At 43.9% G+C, this 21,807-nt stretch overlaps 1 protein-coding gene across 1 annotated transcript in view; it reads right to left on the reverse strand.

Moving 5' to 3' along the window:
* MSH2 (mutS homolog 2) overlaps window positions 1–21,807 on the reverse strand; it is a 755,480-nt gene that overhangs the window by 650,003 nt on the left and 83,670 nt on the right. Inside the window, exons 4-5 of the mRNA XM_086927770.1 lie at window positions 20,796–20,942; window positions 7,854–8,003 (exon numbers count right to left, since the gene is read on the reverse strand). Of these exons, the coding sequence (XP_086783896.1) occupies window positions 7,854–8,003; window positions 20,796–20,942 (297 nt within the window). The remainder of the gene's footprint in view (window positions 1–7,853; window positions 8,004–20,795; window positions 20,943–21,807) is intronic.

Genomic DNA, 21,807 nt, shown 5'->3' on the forward strand with positions numbered 1-21,807 from the left:
CATTGATTTTTAATTTCTTCCTTTGAATAAAATCATAAAACCCATTCATCAATTTTTGAAGGCCTATAGGGGTCCTGGAAAGTAAAACAGTATCATCGGCATAAAGTAATACCGGTATGGGAAGACCTCCTACTTGGGGAGCATCGGCTTGGATTTGCTTTAAATCTTGCTCAACTGAATTAATAAAGAGCGAGAAAAGCAACGGGGCCAGAACACATCCCTGTCGGATGCCAGATCTTACCTTGATCTTACGTGTACACTCCCCCGCTGGGCCATAACGGATTTGGGCCGATAGGTTGGAGTAAAGTCTGGCTAAAAAGTGTATAATGTCGGGGGGGGGGCCCCCATGCCCAATAAGGTTGACCATAACAAGGCATGGTCAACCAAATCGAAGGCACTAGAAAGATCCGCAAAACACAGGTATAGTGATCCCGGTTTGGCCTTGGTATATTTACCAATTAAAAGGTTCAGATTAATACATTGTTCAATAGTACCAAGGCCCTTTCTAAAGCCATATTGGGATGGGGCGAGGATATGATTATCTGAGGCCCAGTCTTCCAATCGAGTTAACAAGACCCTACTCAGGATTTTTAATGAGGAATCCAGAAGGGAGATAGGGCGGTAGTTCTTAGCCTCTCCTCTATCCCCCTTCTTGTAGATTTGAATTATAATGGATTCACCCCAGCTTGAGGGAGTCCTGTTATCCACAGCGGCATTAAATGCTATGGTTAATAATGGACTCCAAAGGGCCAGATCATGTTTATAAAGATCAATTGGCACCCCATCTGGGCCAGGTGCCTTTCCCCCTTTACTATTCTTTATAGCCATATCCACCTCATTGATCGGGATTCTCGGGGTTTCAACTGGGGTGATAAGATTGTTACAGGAATTTTCATTAGGCTCTCCAGTTGGATCAAAAATCCCTGTGAAGTGTAACACCCAGCTGTCTTCGCTTACTTGGGCAGTAAGGACTGGAAATTCTTCCTTTTGAAGGAATGGGCTGTTGATAGTGGTCCAGAACAGCTTGCTGTCCCGGAGGGCTGCAGCTTTATTCAGATCTTCCCAGGCCAGTTCTCTTAGTTCTTGTTTCCTGAGTTTCAATTCGTTTTTATAATTAGCCCTCAAGAGTATAACTGCTTCCCTATCTCTGGGATTAATGGAAAGAGCAAGCTTGAGGGCTTTTAACGCCCTAGTGCACGCCTGATTAAACCAACCCACTGTTTCCCGTTTAATTGGGGCCTTCTTGGTGGTGAGGGTTTGCTTGATTATGGTGCCCAATTTCTTGAAGTTATTTACGGAATATTCAGGTGGGACATCGGTTTCAAGACAGCAAAGTATCACATTTAGGCCAGCTTTCACAACACTACGGTGTAATTTCTCGGATTTTTCCTCGCACCACTTAATGCGTATCCCATTTGGCCTGCATGGGATAATGTCATCAACAACCCTACCAGAAAATACCTTCCTAGTAATCTCACAGAAGATGGACATAGTTAGTGCATTGTGATCACTCAGTCCAAGGTCCAGGATATGCGGGACCGTACAATGCGGAACTATCCGGGTGGAGATGAGCAAAAAATCAATAATAGAAACAGTATTTCTCCCCGTAAAAGTAGGGGCCAAATTACCCTCGTTGTCAGGGGCATGTTGATGGATGGACACATCATACTTTAACATCAGGTTGTTAAGGGAAGTACCATAGGGGGAGTGTAGAAAATGTAATAAATACTCCCCATTATCCCCATCATATCCACATGCAGTTGTAAAAGAGAGAGGGCAAGTCTTGATGTTAAAGTCTCCCCCCCCAAATAATATCATAGGATATGGCAGATTTACAGAGAATTGAATCTATAACAGTTTCAAGTTCATCCACAACAGTGGTACTGGAAGGGTCAAAGGTGTTATTATAGTGGTTGATCAATAAAATATTTCTATCCCTGCTAACCATTATTTCCAGTATCTGCGAATGGGACCCCACTAAATGGCTTTCTCTAACATGGATAGGGAGGTGTACAGATAGTAGAATCAATAATCCACCTTTAGCCCTCCCCATAACAGACTCAACAGCATTACTATTGTTGGAAACAAAACCATCATAGTGGATATCTTCCACTGACCACGTTTCTTGCAGGCACAAAATGTCAAAGTCCCTGATATGCTCCCTCCAACCCAGGGCTGAAACTTTTTGCCGCCACCCTGCGATATTCCAACTCGCCATTAAATATCCTTTTGGCCTAGGGGCCTGTACCGTATCGTTGGAGATAGCTGTGATGGAAAAGGTTATATTGCCCCCATCGGTGGGAGCCCGTACCAAATCAGTGGGGATAACTATGATGGAAGAAGTTGCAGGGTCCACATCGGTGGGGGTTTGTACATATCATTGGTGGTAGCTACGGTGGGAGTTTGTACCATATCAATGGGGGTATCTACGGTGGAAGGAGTTATATGACCCACATCGGAAAGAACCATCACATGGGGTACAGGAAGGCCTGCCTTCAGGACAATAGGTGGAATAGATGTCGGGTTGGGAGCGCTTTCCATGCATTGGGTCGTTGGTTTAACAGTAGATGGAACTTCAATGTTTACTGGGGCAGGAGTCGGCTCTGGGGGAGAGGAACCAGGGTGTAGTCAGTCAACTCCCTCCAGGCCTTCTAGGCAACCATAGCGGTTATAATCCATAAAGGCGTGGAATTGGGGCGCGTATTGGGGTTGTCTAGGTGGTCTGGTATCGTAAGGTCGCTGCCTGCCCCTACGTTCCACAACAGTCCAGTCCCCTCTTCTCGATTGGTGGTGATTGTTGGTTGGTGGGAAGAAGTGGATAACTGGAAGGGTCTGGATGGTGGAGTCGAAGGATCTGTTGAAGCCTGCACATATATGGGATACCGTACGGGGATCTCTAAAGCTAACGGTTATGCAGTCTCCATCGATATTTTTTGGAGTCCTACCTATCCAGGGAACCCTCCTGACCATGATGATTTCATTATGTAAATGGGTCGGGAGGGGTCTATTCCAATTAAGCCATTTGATTATCTTGCTTTTTAAGGAACTGAAAGTTTCTGTCTCCCCTTTTTCTAATGGAGGTACTCCAGCTAGGATGACTGTGAACCGGTTAGCCTCTGGTGGAAGATCAGGCCGTCTAGGTCTAGGAGTATTGTATACCTTGGCCGGGGATCCCTGATTTGCCCCATCCATGTGAGCTGGGGGATTAGATTGACTGGGTTGATGGCTCGCCACATGCTCAGCGATTGTATTGCTAGGCAGGGAGAGGGTCGGTATACTATTATTGGATGGGGGAATGGTAGGTTGGTTCGGATTTGAAGGTAGAGGGACCAGAGGTGGTGGGACAGTGGGCGGGGTGGTTTCGCTTTGGGAATTACTAAAAGTGGCTAGAATAGAGGCAGTGGTTTTCTCTATGTTGGATATTCTAGAATTTAACCTATCCAGTTTTGCCTCTAGTGGTGAAATAATTGATTTGAGTAAAGCCACAGCCCACTCCATAGATACCTCACTACCCGGGGGGGTAACATCATGGGGGTTGGTAGTCAGGGGTAGCTCGCCCGCACTTTAGCTGATTTTACAGGCCTTCCCATTTTAGTTTCTTTTTTATTATACACTCTTTTCCGTTTCTTAATTGCGCCTTCTCTCTCCCCTTGACTCTTAGTTTGGATAATGCTCTCTTCAGGATGGGACAAAAGAGAAACATTACCGCTTTCGGGGACATAGTTAATGTCTGCGACAGTCTCAATTGTGGTAGCCAAAGTGCCAGGGTCTTCTCTTGGCGGGGGTGTAACCTCCAAGATAGCAGATTGATCACTATTTCTGCTGGGTGTTTTGGCATTGGCAAGAGGCCCTATGGAAGAACGTTTAAGGGAAATAAGTTCAGTTGATAGACGTTTTTCCAGGATGACAATCTCCTAGTCTATGATATTATTAGCCCTTATGAGAAATTTCTCCATACCTCCTGCGGTTGAGAGACTTCCAGTTAGAGATGATTTAATCCTGGTTTCTCTTCCAGCCATGGCCCCCGATAGAAAGGGACCGACCCAGGTTAGAGGGATAGTCCGGTCCGGTCACTCCTGGTCACAAACGGGCACAAACGGGCACAAACGGGCACAAACGGGCACAAACGGGCACGGGCACAAACGGGCACAAACGGGCCCTGTCTGGGCCCGGTCTTGGCCCGCTTCTCCGTCCGCGCGCGTCCCGCGTTCAGGGCGGGATTAAAATAGAGGAGGAGAGGAGGGGGCGGGAAGAGGAACCAGGTGCGCGCGGTGGACGGCGCAAGCACTGCTGGACCTCGCAGTCCCGCTCCCCTCTGCAGGCGCCGTCTGTGACACTCCCCCAGGCGAGGTGACCGAGCCGAAACGCTCCCAGGTCACAAAGATGATCTGTTAGGGGTCTCCGCTGTTGATACTGCCCCCAGTGTGTCCACAAGCACAATCCAAAAATTGCACGCTTCACGAGCGGCACCCGCGAGGAGTTTTGTAGCGTCCAGGAAGGTCAGAGGGGGGAGGGGGCGGGAAGAGGAACCAGGTGCGCGCGGTGGACGGCGCAAGCACTGCTGGACCTCGCAGTCCCGCTCCCCTCTGCAGGCGCCGTCTGTGACACTCCCCCAGGCGAGGTGACCGAGCCGAAACGCTCCCAGGTCACAAAGATGATCCGTTAGGGGTCTCCGCTGTTGATACTGCCCCCAGTGTGTCCACAAGCACAATCCAAAAATTGCACGCTTCACGAGCGGCACCCCTTAGTCAAGTACACCCAGAATGCCCCAAGGACTAACCATACGTCTTTGAGATCTAGTATTCAGAATTGCTAATGTATCTCATCGGAAGCTCATGATCCCAGTATGGAGATATCTTTCAAACGGTCCCACATTATCTAGGAACATTGATCATAATGGCCACCTGCGGTTGCTGGTAAGCACAATTTGACCTATTTTGCAACTTTGCTTCTTCCAAATAAGAGCTTCTCGAGAACCACCTGGCTGTGACCACTATCAGGAAGATTAGTCAATAAGTTGCTCTATCTGTTAACTGGAATTTGGAACTAGGGCAATGCATGAGGACATTATGACCAGTAGGTTAAACCCCACCCTCAATTTCAGAGAATGCCATGGCTGCTAAAGAGGAACCATATTCAGGAATGCATGCATCCTTTCTTGGATGGTACAGGATTTTACCATTTCTGGATACAGTGGTTACCTCCACGTACGAAGATTCTTTCTTGGTATAACAAGCAAATGGTCACTATGGTCTAATTCTGGCACTGTTGAAATACCTTCCACTTCACCAGTCTAAACACAAGCAGACATGGACAGCCTGAGAGTACACTTGTGCTGCCACCACCAAAACTTTTAGAGGGTACCCTCAGATACATCTAAAGCCAAATGTAATTAATAAGAACAGCTAATGTTTTCTTCTTAAAGCTGCCATCAATGCCATGGTTGCATGTGTCACTCCTAGAACAACTGTATGGCTTCTTGCAAAATGGTCACACAATAACAGTCTCTTTGGTCATTATCATCTGGCTTCTCCGTGACCACCACAGCTGATTACCCTATCAGGTTGGTAGTCCTAGGCTCCATAGGTATCACTACCATATCAATGGACCGCTCAAACTTTCCTCCTCTCCTGCTGCCCTTTGTCAGACACTTGAACAATTACTTCTGCACTAGAAACATACACCACTTTCCTAGGTGGCAGCTCATCCTTCAGCTTTTTCAACCACCATTATGTGGCTGATATGCAAACTCTATATTATATGTGGTCCTCATTTGCCTCCAATACCCTCAATAGACTTTTCGAAATACTGTTATCCACTGCAAATACACATCAATGGGAAAAAAGATTTTTTCCCATTGCTGGGACATGATGCTCAACCTTATTTCAGTCAATGTTTATTTCTATGTTTCAAATGCCACAGTTTGAAAAGCTTTTTCACAGCAGTAGACAGGCTTAGAACCCATGTACAAGACAAAATTGAAGATGGGTGAATAAAGGAGATGTTTTTCACATTTGGGTTTTGAGTGACATCGATCAATTGAGCCCCGCTCTCTTCTTTTTCATATCAAACAGACCTAGACATTCCTATAATCTACAGGAACCCATCTTTAACTATATACATTATATATGGGTCCCATAACTAAGCACCATCGCAAAAACCCCTTTCAAATATTGTTAAACTACAATTACATTACACTAGTGAGAAATGTTTGTTTCTCACTGCTGTTACAAGGCAATGGTCAATTCTGAAGCTGGAGCCTGCCTCTTTCACTTCATCCTTATTTCTAGGTTTAAAAATAGTGCAATTCGAAAAGAATGCTCCCTATAGTGGATGGGTTTGGAACTCATACACAAAATAAGTTTGAGGATAACTTTTAGCTCAGGGTTCCTTAAAGTTTTAACAACTCAGCCTTCACTATCATGGTCTATAAAGTCTCTCGATGGAAAAAGCCCTCCTTATTCACATTTAGAATTCTATATTTTGCTCACTCTACTTACCCTTTCACCTCCAAACTCTAAGCTCAGACTGTCCGACAGTTATTAAAAACCAGATGTGCCTTTGCTATGTCCTCTGCATGGATCAACTTGCCAACCTGGTACTCCACCAGAAGCTCTAGGGGTTTCACGTTCAGCTAGAAAACGTACTATTTTCAACTACAACTGGAGGAATTAGACACAGACAATTCTTTTAGCAACCAGATTCCAAATGTACAACATCAGAAAGATCCACGTCACCTTCCCCCTTTTAGCTTGCAAAATCCCTCATTACCACTTAGTAACGAGCTAGAGATTTTTGTAAAAAAACAAAAACATACATACATATACATGTATCCAAAACTCCATCCCTTGTTGCACGCTCTGGAGTCACACCAGCCAGGATACAAAGTACACGGACACGGACCAATTAGGTAATTTCGTTATTTATTTTCTAGTGCAGGTAGTCTCATGACGTTTCGGCTCCAAGAGCCTTGTTCACATATATATATATCCAGATAACTTCAACTCTTCCTCAAAAAAGACAACGGAGAATGGAACTCCGGTAAAGTGCAGATTTTAATAAATGGAGTTCTCCATCAGCAGTAGCAGCATTACGCGTTTCGGCACAACAAGTGCCTTGATCACATGATGCGCGTTACAGGTCTCACCCTGTTTTCATACATCCGTTTTTTTCAAACTTTATTAGTTAAACTCTTATTTTCTCTTTCTTTTTTCATGTTTATCCTTAAAGTGACAGGTGCCTAAAGTGCATAGTTTAGCATAGACCTAAACAAAATACTGTTTGGTAGTACTATTTGGACTTTCAAATGCCAATGATATCAATACATTTGAACAATTCTGGTTTAAATACCTTAAAATCCTGAAACGCGTAGATCGAGTACATCTGCCCAAGTCTGTGGAATGTAATGAAAAATAAAAAAAATTGCAAAATCGGCCTGTGGAGTGCGACCCAATTTGTTCCTTCGTGAAGGAATAGTGAAAAAATGGACTAGCAGCGTGGTTCAGCTGCAGGGCGACGCACCCGTTCTGAGCGCTGCACGAGTGGTAAAGGGAACCAGCAATGGAGAATATATATATATATATATATATATATATATATATATACACACACACACACACACACACACACACACAGACAGATATCCGGTCTCTCACTACATTCTACCCATCTCTGGACAAATAGAAGGGGGTCACAACTCCATAACATGGCCAGGATAGTTTGTCAATGACTCAGACAGTACCGCCTCCAGCGATGTAGAAGTCTTTCAAACCAGAATAATGCTTATGAAGCTCAGAGTAGAACATTTGTAAAACATACAGTGCAACAAATGTGTTTGCCTACAAAGAACATACCTGGAAAAGGTTAAGCGCATGCACAGCAGCATTGTCCAGTCTCATGTATTGATTCAGATCAAAAGTTGTGAGGTTAAATTGTCCAAAATTAGAATCATCAGATAACAGCTCCAAATACTTGATGACAGCAGATAACGATGCCATTGCAACCTAGAAGGAAATTAATACAAAAACATCGATCAGTATCGCTGCACTGTTATAAACATTTCCTTGTTTATTGGACAGTTGATCACCATCTGATGTCTTACTACTGCTTCTATAGGTGAGTACAGAACAGTCTTAATTGCATAAAGTCAAGGTACCATTACAATTAATTCTTTTCTCTGATTCATAGAAGATCAAGAAGAAAAAGTTACTTACCACCGACAATCATTTCAAAGCATAGCGATCAAATTAAGCTAATCATGGAATACCATGCTGAGATTCATTACTACCCAGCTCTACTGCCCAGAGATTGTCACCAGCTAGAATAATGGACACTGTAGAAAATCTATCATAACAGCAGAAACACTCTTTCTTATTTCAAATAATCTCCTATGGAGGTGCAGTGTTAACTTATCGGAGTGTTGACTCGGAGTTCCAGTGCTGTGCACGGATATATATAATCAGTTAAGTAGAAGTAGTAAAATAATTCTATGGAGGACCATACTGTCGATAAAAGAATATTGAACTAGGCTTTTCTGGGACTGAACAGGAGACTTTTTGTGATAATGTAGAGACAGATATTTTAATTTTCACTAACTTACCATCATAAAATCCTGCCTAAGGCCCCAGTCACTCACCAAGCTCTATCCACAATGTAAAGGACGAGCTCCATTACATCACTGTCACAACATTGTAGTCACAACGCCCACTATTACAAAAAAGATAAGGCAAGGAGCTCAACAGACGTGGGTTGCTGAAACATCTCTCACATCTCCTTTAATATTTTCTCATATCCATATCTTGGCCATCACAGAGTTTGCTGCTAAGTCAACAAATGAACAACCCTTTTTGCAAACTTGGCTCTTCTCTACTATAACATAATTATAGTTTGACCATTGCCACAAACAGGTGTTGCCATTGTTTTCGAGGCTCGCGTATGAATAACTCTACTGCCCCGCTCTCTCGCGCTGGATAGAAATTCGCTATGCGGTAAGTGCCCATAGGCTATTTTTAACCCGCACACAAGAAGAGCTTTCCATCTCATTTTTTGGTTATTTTACCTACAGCACGAACGCGATAAAAAGAAAAAGAAACAGAGGATTAATAAAAGAAAGAAAGACCTCTCCACGCCGGCGGGTGTTTGCAGGTAAGGGCGTCTTTTTAATTCAACCTGGCCACGAGTAAATATTAGGGATGCACAATCATACTTGTTCCCTAAAAAGGCCGCCCTCCTTTGTGGCTTCAATGCTTTTCCAACTAAAGGAAGCTGTTTAGAGACGGACAATCTGGAACATAAATAGGTAAGACTCAGAGTAACAAACTGAGGAGTACATAGACTCTGATATGTTTGCCAAAAAAGACATACTTATCGTTCCGTTCCGTTTTCTCTGGCTATCCTTCCACCCCCTCCCTCTTCTTTTACAGAACTATTGGAAAAGAGTATTCGGGGATCTAAGATATTGTGAGATCAGTTGTACTGGTAAGCTGTAGTGGCAGTCTAGTGGTTAGCGCTCTGTGGTATATCGAATAGGATTTGGTCAGACATTCTTTTTTTTTTCTTTCCAGATTTTTGTGGTCCTGAGGAGAATCCCAAGATCAAAGGGATTCGAAACGCGTAGACCTTCGGTTCTGCCAAACAGCTTTTCTGCAAATTGGTTGTGACAGTGTCACTTTGAATTATTTGGATTGTTTTGTGATTAAGTGATTTAATTGAATTGATCAATACAGAGTATACACAGAAAAATTAATAGGTGTAAACAGCTTGTGTTGGCAGTTCAGTTGCTCCTCAAGTGGAGTTTTGTATTCCCCTTGGTGTGTGTGTATTCAGTGGGTTGAATGTTTCAGGTGGGTTATGAAAAGAGTATGTTTGGGTGAGTGAATGGAGATTTCCTATTAGTCCTTGTGTCCCTAATTCTTGTTGTTAGTTGTGTTTTTTAAGTATTGAAACTTTGAGATGTAAAATTGTATGTTAGAATAAAAAGCGACTAATGAGCTTTCAAATGCATTGTCGTATGGTTTATGCATTTTTGTGAAAACAGTGTTTGATTGATGTGTCAGTATTGGCATTGTTTCTTGTTATATCAGGAAAAAAAAAACAATCAGGAAGCAGCAAATGCAGATATTTGTAATGGCCAATAATATTCTGCATTCTCTATATCGTGAAGGTATGCACGTGTCTATCTGTGGTGGTGTTGGCTTTGCTAGTTTCCTTTCAAAGTACTGAAAAGGTGGTCCTTCAACTTGTTTTTAGTCCAGAAGTGAATGACGAAGTATTCAGCAAAGCAATGGAAAGGGAAGGGGTGTCACACTGCCTACTTTCAGTAATGGGCAAATATAGTACCTTGAGTCGTGTGGATGTTAATTAATGCTTGAATCAATGGGAAAATAAGGAAACCTAACTATTTTCTTCACATCTAAGGTAGTCTTGCAGAGGTAGGCTCACACAAAAACAGGCCTGGGGCAAGGTCATAGACATGACAGTTATATTTGGGCATGCCAATGATTCAGATCGGCCCTAACAGATGAGGTTACGGTATTAATTTAGTAATTTCAAACCAATGTGTGTCTTTGTTGTAAAGTTTCTAATACATACCACTCACATGGCATAAGGAATAAAGCCTTTTTGTATACCACTCACATGACATAAGGAATAAAGCCTTTTTGCAGTTGCAAACCATGTGACCTGTAAAAGTGCAGGGTGTGTGCCTGCAAAAGGGCTTTTTACAATATATGGATTAAAACCGTTTTTAAGAGCTGGATAAGTGTTTTTGACCCTCATATAGGGGAAAGCCTAAAAGGGGCTTCACATTCCTACTTGCAATTTGGAAAGACATGCATTAATTTGACTAATGTGCAAAGGGGAAGCTGTTCCTCAGGGACAGCTTCGCATTTTGGAACCAGGTGGGCCAGGCCATGAGAAAAGGAGGCAGAGGTCTTGATGACCACTGCCTGCTCCTCCCAATGTCTTTCCAAATAAACTTTGTTGTTGTTGGTTTTTTTGCAGCAATGGCTGCTTTAAAAAATGTTTCCTCTTTTGGAAACACAAATGCAGGAAAGGAGGTCTCTTAGCCTTTGCAGGCCTCCATCCCTGCAGTCACGTCCAATCACAATGGTGCAAATAGTAACCTGCTTAGTTAATATTCATTAGGCAGGTAGTTTTGGATCCCACTGTAAATGGAAAGTTTGGGATACAACCTATTAGAAAATAAGTTACATCACTAACTCTCCCCAATGCAAACTAGCTGGTTTGCAACTTTCACATCACTAGTTCGCAAGCAAGGATTCTACTTAAGGACCTTAGCGCTCGACATAAGTGAAGAATACAGAGCATAGCCCTGCACATTTGGAAAGTCATATCATGTACTTCTAAAATGGTCTGTGATGCTCACTAATGGCAGGCTGTGCTATACAAATATTAATGAACAGCAATCAAATAAAACAAAGTGCCAAAAAAACACAACAGAAAATCCATTCCAGTCTTAAAGAGGGACAGCTTATAGTTATAGTTCTTCATTGAATGGTTGGAAGTATGGGGTCTGGTGGGGTGCAACCAAAACAAAACGTGGAAAAGCCAGTAGGTAGAAGAAGATTTTGTTTTCTACACCACAGCACAATGAGGTTTCTCCTCTTTTCACAGTGTTGTGTGCCATAAGGGCAAACATTGATGCTATTGCATGTTAAAGGTTTCTTTTTTGCTTTATAGAGTCCCGGACCCTCTTTGTCTTTTGGGTCTGTTATCTAGAATATCTATGGGAGCCATCATCGCATCTCCTCCACACCCCCTTGACTAAAGACCACTCTTTGATTTAATTCTATTACAGTTGTCTATTTAGAAGGGGTGCTCATTCTTATCGCACCCAAGAGATTTCATAACCTAATTCAGGATGAAGGGTGTGGGTTCCTAGCCATACTTTCATGATCAGGTTCTGGATAACAGCGCACTCCAGGTTTTCTGCCCAGGCTGTTAGAGCTTCAATGATTCACAGTCTTCTGTTGTTACGATGGTCCATTTTCTGTCCATCCTGTGCCTGTTGTCTAGAACCATCCTCTAGATCAGGGGTACTCATAGTACGGCCCGGGGGCCGCCAGCGGCCCGGCAAGCCTTCCTTGGCGGCCCGCGGACCTTGCAGCCATCCTACCTGTGTCTTTTTTTATATTTTTTTAAAGTGTCCTGTGTCCAAACTCTGCCGGTGGCAGCAGCGCTCTATGCGGCCGGGCGAATCCAGGGAAGGTTAGAGCGGAGATGCAGGGGCGCCAAGAGGTGAAACATATCAAAGCCTCATTAACGAGTAAGTGGTCTTTTAATGACCTGTGAAGTACTTGGGTGCGGCCTGGAAGCTGTCTTGTCTCAGTCCCGGCTGACACACACACGCACGCCAGGTGAGGTGTCAGAGGGAGGGAGAGGGAGAGGGAGAGGGAGAGGGAGGGAGACACAGGGTTGCCTGCTTGTTGAATCCTTTTCCCATCAATAACCTCATATTTGTTGCTGACTGACAAAGGCAAGAAGTAAGAAAGCAGAAAGTAAACAGGGGTTTTAGGTTGTTTTTTTTTTATTTGTAAAGTTTAATATAGCGCGAAAAAGATCCCGAAGGATATCAGAGCGCTTTACAATAGGTTGGCATTTCCTCTTCATAATCCAACTATTTAAAATACCAATTACATTGAATTAGTGAGCTTTACAATGCTCTTCCGCCTTCCTGTCTCAACTTGACACAATTTAAGATGTTAGGAAAGCTAATATTTCCCAACTGCTAGATGTGCACATTCATTAACTGGACAAAAACGTAAATTTATTTTTTATTAAAAATGACATTTCCAGTAACGATTTCTGTTACTACAATTCTAAAAGAGTAATATGAAATGCATTAAAACATGTCTTGAACCAATCCTAAACCTAAGCCTAACACAAACCCGTGCCTTTGTGTTTATAAAATAGAATATTTCATAGTGAAAGTATTTCATCTTAACACTTTCGGTATGTATTTAGGGTACCGATTTTTTATTTCTATATCCCATTACGGCAAACCGCCCGGTTATTTTTTCTGAACACACAAGCAGATATCTTTAGGTTTCGTGAACTTCAAGCTTAATGAAGTCCTCTGCATTACTCATGTTGTATCATTGTTCACTTAAAACCATGAGTAATTTCAAGATCACTCAGACTTTAGGTTGAGTATTGATACTTAGGAGCTTGGTGCCCACTCTGATTTTTCCCACTCAGATTTGTTCCTCTGGTACCTTCTTGGATCCAAACTTCTACAACAGACCAGTGGTGTTGCAGAAATATGCAGAAGCTTAGCGCTGTCTTCCCCTGCTGAATCACGCCACCCCTGTGCACCACAACACTTTATGGTGGGTGACCCAGTAGTTCCAGGACATCAGACTAAAGCCGACTAGTGAGATCAGTTTTCGGGTGTAGACGTGCAGTCGATACAGAGACAGAGGGCGAGTGAGACAGAGGGCGAGTGAGACAGACAAACTGAGGGAGGGAGACAGACTGAGGGAGGGAGGGAAACTGAGGGAGGAAGGGAAACTGAGGGAGGGAGGGAGACAAACGGAGGGAGGGAGAATGAGACGGAGGGAGATTGAGACAGAGGGAGATTGAGACAGAGGGAGATTGAGACAGAGGGAGAGTGAGACAGAGGGAGAGTGAGACAGAGGGAGAGTGAGACAGAGGGAGAGTGAGACAGAGGGAGAGTGAGACACAGAGGGAGGGAGACAGAGGGAGGGAGACAGAGGGAGGGAGACAGAGGGAGGGAGACAGAGGGAGGGAGACAGAGGGAGGGAGACAGAGGGAGGGAGACAGAGGGAGGGAGACAGAGGGAGGGAGACAGAGGGAGGGAGACAGAGGGAGGGAGACAGACAGAGGGAGGGAGGGAAACTGAGGGAGGGAGACAGAGGGAGGGAGGGAGACGGAGGGAGGGAAGGAGACGGAGGGAGGGAAGGAGACGGAGGGAGGGAAGGAGACTGAGGAAGGGAAGGAGACAGAGGGAGAGTGAGATACAGGGAGATTGAGACAGAGGGAGAGTGAGACAGAGGGAGGGAGACAGAGGGAGGGAGGGAAACAGAGGGAGGGAGACAGAGGGAGGGAGGGAAACAGAGGGAGGAAAGGAGATGGAGGGAGGGAAGGAGACGGAGGGAGGGAAGGAGACAGAGGGAGGGAGACAGAGGGAAGGGGAAACAGAGGGGAGAGAGAGGCAGACAGAGGGAGAGAGAGACAGAGAGAGGGAGGCAGACAGAGGGTGGGAGACGAGAGGGAGGGAGACAGATGGAGGAAGGGGGAGACAGAGGGAGGGAGGGGGAGACATAGGGAGGGAGGGGGAGACAGAGGGAGGGAAACAGAGGGAGGGATACAGAGGGTGGCAGACAGAGGGAGACAGAGGAGACAGTGAGAGGGAGGGAGAGGGAGAGAGAGGGTGAGGAGGGAGACAGAGGGAGGAGGGTGACAGAGGGAGGGTGACAGAGGGAGGGTTACAGAGGGAGGGAGGCAGACGGAGACAGACAGAGGGAAGGAGACAAAAGGAGACAGGGAGAGGGAGACAGGGAGGGAGACAGAGGGAGGGAGACAGGGAGGGAGGGGGAGATAGACTGAGGGATGGGCAGAGGGAGGGAGGGGGAGACAGAGGGAGGGAAACAGAGGGAGGGAGAGGGGGGAAACGGAGGGAGACAGAGTGAGGGAGGGAGACAGAGGGAGGGAAGGAGACGGAGGGAGGGAAGGAGACAGAGGGAGGGAGACAGGGAGGGAGGGGGAGATAGACTGAGTGAAGGGCAGAGGGAGGGAGGGGGAGAAGGAGGGAGGGAAACAGAGGGAGGGAGAGGGGGGAAACGGAGGGAGACAGAGAGAGGGAGGGAGACAGAGGGAGGGAAGGAGACGGAGGGAGGGAAGGAGACGGAGGGAGGGAAGGAGACTGAGGGAGGGAAGGAGACGGAGGGAGGGAGACAGGGAGGGAGGGGGAGATAGACTGAGGGAAGGGCAGATGGAGGGAGGGGGAGAAGGAGGGAGGGAAACAGAGGGAGGGAGAGGGGGGAAACGGAGGGAGACAGAGAGAGGGAGGGAGACAGAGAGAGGGAGGGAGACAGAGAGAGGGAGGGAGACAGAGAGAGAGGAGGGTGGCAGAGAGAAGGAGACAGAGGGAGGGGGATAGAGGGAAGAAGGGAGACAGACGGAGGGAGGGAGACAGACAGAGGGAGACAGACAGAGGGAGACAAGACAGAGGGAGGGAGGGAGACAGAGAGAGAGAGAGAGAGAGAGAGAGACAGTCAGAGTGAGGGTGACAGAGGGTGGGCGAGAGAGAGAGAGAGAGAGGTGTGTGTGTGTGTCGAGTCTGGTGGCTCAGTGGACGAAGGCGTCCGCTGCAGGGACCTGTGTTCAACCTCATGGTTACAGTTTTTCTGGCTCTAGCCCCGCCCCCTCCCCATTGACCCCGCCCCCATCCGTGTGGCCCTCGGACACAAACCACACTGTAAATTTGGCCCCCGAGAGAAAGTTTGTGAGTACCCATGCTCTAGATTATTCTCAATAGCATTTGTCATAACCTTTAACGTAATGTACCTATCATTTAATTTATTTAACTTTCATTCCAACTTTGAAATCGGCTTTCCGGTTCTACTCAAAACTTGGCCTCCATTAAAAGGTTCCTAGTGACTCTTCCCTGGATTTTGTCCTGGAATTAGAGCCCCATTGGTTGAAAAAACTGCCCCAGTTAATTTCTCTTGCCCCTTACCTTTGGGGTCACCAACACACTAAGATTGTGAGGCACCCTCATTTTGAGACCAATTTGAATCAGTTCTGAAACACTCTGGCAGCACTCCCCGCAGAGACACTCCTGATTAGTATGTCCAATTTACAAAGTAAATAAATTGACAGCATCCAAGAGGCTTTCTCATTTGTTCCTACTTTTCCTCATATACAATTCTGAGTCTTGCCTATGTTGTCTGCCAGATTCCAGATAGCAGCTCTACTAAAGCTCAGATTTCTTTTGGCATTCGCCACGCTCATTTAATTTACTCCAGCAGTGGAAAGACTTTGCTTAATGAGCAAGACATTTGCTAGCTCTGTGCCTCAGCAGAGTTGCAAATATTCTCACTCGCACAGCACGGAGTCTCATGTCCCAGGTCTCTCCCCTCTCATCTGCTTGGTATATGAATAGGCAAGTGCTAACAAATGTGACCATCTGTTGGGCAGCTGGCCATACCGCCCACCTCCAAACTATTTCAGAGCAATCAGAATGACTGCTCAGAACACAGGCACTAAGTTGATAGAGGGTAATTTAAGTTGACGGTGGTGCTTGTTTAGCATCCCTGAAACAGGAAGGGTGCTCCCTCAGCATTTAGTGTTTATTGTCAGACAGGATGTCAATTTCTTGCGTAAGTTAAATGGGGATCACAAAATGATCACACACGTTTGTGTTCAAACAGCAAATCACGGCTTAAAAAGAGTTTTAAAACTAGCAATTTATAGACAAGAGATATGGCTGATGACATCCTTTGCACATATGCCCTTGAAAAGTAGCTGGACATATGTTCTACTCCCCAGGATGTAGGAGCTATTTGAAAGAAATGGTAGGATTTTGGCTAGATTAGAGCTCCTCAGCAAACACGGTTTGGCACTTTTTGGGGTATTTGATGAACACGAGGAAGGGAATGGTGCTAGTAATGTGCATAATTATTAATTGCTTAAAAAGTAGGTCCTGTAATCTCCTGCAGCCATGGCATCAGAGGAACTGTAACTCGGGCTTCTCCAATGAGTAGCTATAAGCTACTGGTAGCTATCCAGTTACTTTGAAGTAGTTGTCCTGTGTATAGCCCAGCCCATTTAATTAGAAGTGTTAGTTTAGTTGAATTAATATATGCATCCCAAAAATGAAGTGAAAACTTGCAGTGAAAATTATGTATTTTCAGAACTCTCAAGCTTACATTAAGAGAAACATGGATTTTCAAAATACAATTAAAGCCAATATTCGAGCTATAAACTGTGCAATATTACTGATATTATTACTTCAGTGCCATCGCATTGCAGCAATGGCTGTCATGTATTACCAATGTAGAGGCATTCCAAATTGAACATAAGACTTTCTACATTACCGCTGGCAAGCCTGCCTTATACACTGAGGGGGTCAGCGCCGGTAATCTTGCAACGGGTGGCCACTATTTGTAATCTTGCAGGACGTGGTCTCTATTCCCCAAAAAATAATAGTAGCTTAGGACTATAGCTCTTATTAAAGAAAAGGCTGAAGACACCAGCTTTAACATCTGAGCAGACATGGTTATTCCATGCATTTCTTCATCTCCCAAGCATTATGCTGCCAGAGAACTTCAAGTCTAGATTACTCTGCTCGTATCAAACTGCAGCCATAAAAGGTGCATTCATGATGATAGTCTCAAGGATTTGTCGTGGTAATTAATACCTGTTGGCTTTTAAATCTGCTTCATCATTTGAAACATTAATAATCTGGTCTAAAGCCAATATGCCTTCCGTCAAGCCTTTTCTTAATCTGAAGTTTGGAAATAGTCCAGGAGTCTCTCCTAAAACGGACTTCGATGTTTGAACTAACTACAGCTCAATTTAAATTAAGATCTGGAAGGTTCTCTCTACCCTGAAAGGAGCTCCCTGCCAACCTTCATCTCTTCTTGGTCATTGTTTGGCCAGAGGGGCATTACTACACTGAAGGAAGTGGGGAAGTGGGTCAGAGGATACAGAGGTTACGGGGTATTTGTACGTCTCTCTTTTGCCATGGGAGGCAATTCTTGAATAGCAAAGGCAGGGTGGCTGTAGAGGCAAAGCACAACACCGCAAAACAATCCATCTCAAAATGACTGAGACAAGTAAAACTTGAAGCTAAAAATGGAATCGAAAAACAGTAGAAAGCAAGTGAAAAAACAACCATTTTCAGTGAAAATTAGAAGAAGTCAGTGTTCAGAAAGCAGACCTGGATGAACTGCCAGTAAGGTGGTGTGAACGTGCCCTACAAAATACACTGAACAAAGTATTTTTTTCAGGCAAAGTGCAGTTTTCCTGTTTGTGGGTAAAGTTAGTTGATCATCCGCCCACGTCCTTTTACAGGTAGGGTGCAGCTCTAGATCATAAAAGGGTGTACAGACTAATGTTAACGTCAATTGGCTATCTTTAAATGCAATGTTAAAAAAGAAAAAATACCTTTAGACCGGTATATACAAATGTGTGTGGGGGTATTCTTTGGGGTAAAAGCAGCCTGGAATACTATTGCAGACAAGAGATATTCAGACACGTATCTGGACTCCTACGAACCCCTGTGAGGCCACTTGGGTTCCCCAGGGGGTGTCGGTTTTCACACACGGCTACAACCCAGATTAGTCACATTGCTATAGAACACTTCTTGTGTCCTATCTACACCCTTTCTTTTCTATACTCTCTCTTTCTATCATCCTGTCCCTAATTTCCCAGCAAATCAACGTGGAGGTGGGTCAGCTAAACACGTATACCCAAGTACCTGTAATTACTGCAACACCAACCACATTTGGCTGGAACCTCGTAACGGAAATGCTAATGTACTTGTTTATTAAAAATTAATAAAATACTTTGAAATCAAAAAAGAATATCAGAATGGATCAAATTACAGAGAGAAGAAGAGATAGTGTATACCCTCTGCTACAGGATTACCTTCACATCAACCTAACACATTACCTACTGGCAACGAGTCATTCTTTGGGCATGTGCAGTACAGTGCAAAAATCACATTTACGTACCAAAAACCAGTCTCTTCCATTACAACATAATTAACCATCAGTGTAGTAACAACGTAACAAGTTTGAAAGAAAGTGAAACGTTCTAAAATGAGAGTTAAATCACTCTCCAATTCTTCAAAGCCTACTCCATTGGGCAACCTGGGTATGAGAGTCAGGGACTATTCCTTTCAGGGAACACACTGAAACTGGTAGGCAGAAAGACTATGGCCAACTTTGGATAGATACACGAGTACACAATGACAAGTGCAGGCCTATCAGGTGTTCTACAACGTTGAGACGTTGGCGAGAGTGCAAGTATCAGACAATTGTATAAAGAAGGCCTTCAAGGACCAGGGTGCCAATCATGCATCCTTGCAACCATGAAACTATTGTAGATGTAATTATGTATTACATGTATATGCTTTTCTCTAGCTTTACTTACATCATTCAAATCTCATTGCAAGAATAAGCAAAGACCAATGCTCCACAAGTGCGAGCCTTTAGAGACAGGCATAAGCAGTAACTATGTTATTCCTATACAATTATTTAGATACACACTCTCACAAGAGGAAACCTTCTGCAAGAGGACAGCATCCTATTATTAACATACAAGCAACAAAAGCTCAACATAATTTATGAAAAACAAAAACTCCTGCTTAAGTGAAAGAGGTCCTCCTTCCCTACAGGGAAAAGAGATATGGGCCTTCAGCAGTGGGTGGAGCTATGCTCTGGAAATAAAACATGGCACCGGTGGACCATACGGTTCAATTCTGTCCCAACTGGGATATTTCTGGTAAAAGGCAATAAGTAAATCTGCATCATAAACCAACCTTTAAAAATCTATATCTATTTAAAGCTGCAAATAAGCAATAAATAGGTGGAGAAAAAAATAATCAAGAGGTTTAAGCACACAGGAACAGGATGAAGCATCAGTCTTTCCTACTGTGTAGAAAAAGGCGGGGACATTCAGTGGGTGGCTGGGAAATGGAATGTTGCGGGAAAAGTTGTGTTAATGTGGTAAGCAGGCTTAAAATCATCAGTTGCTAAAAACAAGGTTCGGTGGCTACTGGAAATCAGAAGGAAGGGGATTTATTTTATGGTGCAGTGTACAGTCCAGAATATTGATTTGTGCTTTGAGGAGGAAAGCAGAATGGAAGAGCACGGAATAAGTTGAAACTCTTCTGCTTATATGACTTACATCAGGTATTCAGTATGTAAAAGTGGTGGGGCCATATGGAGGGGACATCTAGCCAAAAAGGAAACGAGGACTAGGCTTCAAATCTAGTAAAAATGATAATTCTCACCAGATATAATATGAAGAGGTACCCTGCCCTTTAAATAACACTTTGGCCCAGAAAAAATAAGGAACACAATAAGTCTGACAGCAGTTATTTTTCTTGTCTAAAGAAAGTTGGTCTAGTTACTAAATCATTTAATTGTTCACTGTTTTAGATCACAGACTCTTACTAACTTGCCCCTCCAGCCTACTTCACCTCAGTTTCTTATATCGTTCCATTGGTATGGTTTTATTTCATGATTTGCTCATTAGATATATGTCTGCTGAGTTGTATTATATGGGAATACATATTTTATACAAAATATCTTTTACAATGAAAATTGTAACATCCTTGCTGTTCTAATCCACATCAAATGGATGTAGCATGGGCTTCCATCAGAATAAAAAAATGACGTTGCGACCCATAGATTGGTTTTTGTTGGTTTGTGAAAGACAGGGGGGCAATGAGGAGAAATCTAAAAAACAGTCTAACCTAGGTTTTGCTACAACGAACGTGGAAATGAACAAACTAAATAGGTTTTTCCTCTTTGCTGCAATCATCTATGGATACAAATTGTATGAAGACACCTGGAAGACTGAATGTTTTTTATTGGCGAACGAAATCATATTGGAGCTGGTGATAGGAACAAGGATCATCCTACACAACCCTGCTTACCAAAGATAAGTCCACTCTACAGTGTGTTGATCCTCTGGATTTAATACTCACTCTTTCAGCACACACAGTACAACTCAAAACAACTAGTTCAAATTCTATCTACATGCGACTTGATAATGTTGGTTTATCGTTCTTTACCCACCTGCTTTTCCATTTCTGGCAACGCAGAACTGGTTACTTGCTCTCCCTTTTTTGGCTTCAGTAAACGATTTAGATCTTGGACATTATCTTTGGTTGTGAACTCTCCTTTCTTTCTGTCTGTGATCAAAATGCCGCCCCTCTGAACAATCTGTGGATGTCCAAAATCAAAAGTAAACTGTTACGGACTAAAAACATAATAGCGAATTATTAACAGTCTAAAATAAAAACAAGAAAAGTGGCCAAAAGTAGCAAAATCATCTATAGAAGAGCTCCTGTAAACCTAAGAAGAGAGCTCTGCTATTAGCTTAAATTCAGTTAGAGACGCAGCCCTCCAACACACAAGAAGGCGAGAAACACAGTCACAGTGCCTGTCATTGGCATCTGTTTTATAGAGCAAGTCCCAACATTAAAGCCCTGTTAAACTGCTTGGGTGACCGTTTATGTAATTAGCTCGGATAGAACAGACTACAGAGATGAATAACCAATATAGCTGGCTGACTCCCAGCCTACTTACTGCAAAGAACAAGTAAAAGCCCCATTGAAACTCTGCTTTTGAAACTAGCCCTCTAGGAACTAGTTCCAGCAGCTTCTGAATTTCCGTTAAATGCTTCGGGCATGCCGGATACGTATATGGAGGAAAGAAAGGAATTTAAATGTGGGATGGCTCAAGGAGAATCTTTTTTCCACTACTAACAGAATTATTAGCGAACTTAAAAATCTTATCCTCTCCATGACCACCGTTTCAACTTCTCCCAACAGACAGGACACCACCACTGAGGTGGGGTGATTTCTTAACACAGTTTGATGTAGCTAGCCACATTTGATTTGCTGTTTTGAAAGTTAAGATTATTAAGAAGCTGTGAGAGGAGTAACCAACATATTCCATCAAGTGAATAGTTACTGTGAGACTCCGTCTTGAGTTCTTACCACCCAAGACTGCTTACAGAAATGCCCCTGGAGTATTTCAGCTACTCTGAAGCCATCAAAACTGGATGTTCATGCACCGAATGGAG

Source organism: Lissotriton vulgaris, chromosome 6 (genome assembly GCF_964263255.1).
Source record: "Lissotriton vulgaris chromosome 6, aLisVul1.2, whole genome shotgun sequence".
Classification (NCBI taxonomy): domain Eukaryota; kingdom Metazoa; phylum Chordata; class Amphibia; order Caudata; family Salamandridae; genus Lissotriton; species Lissotriton vulgaris.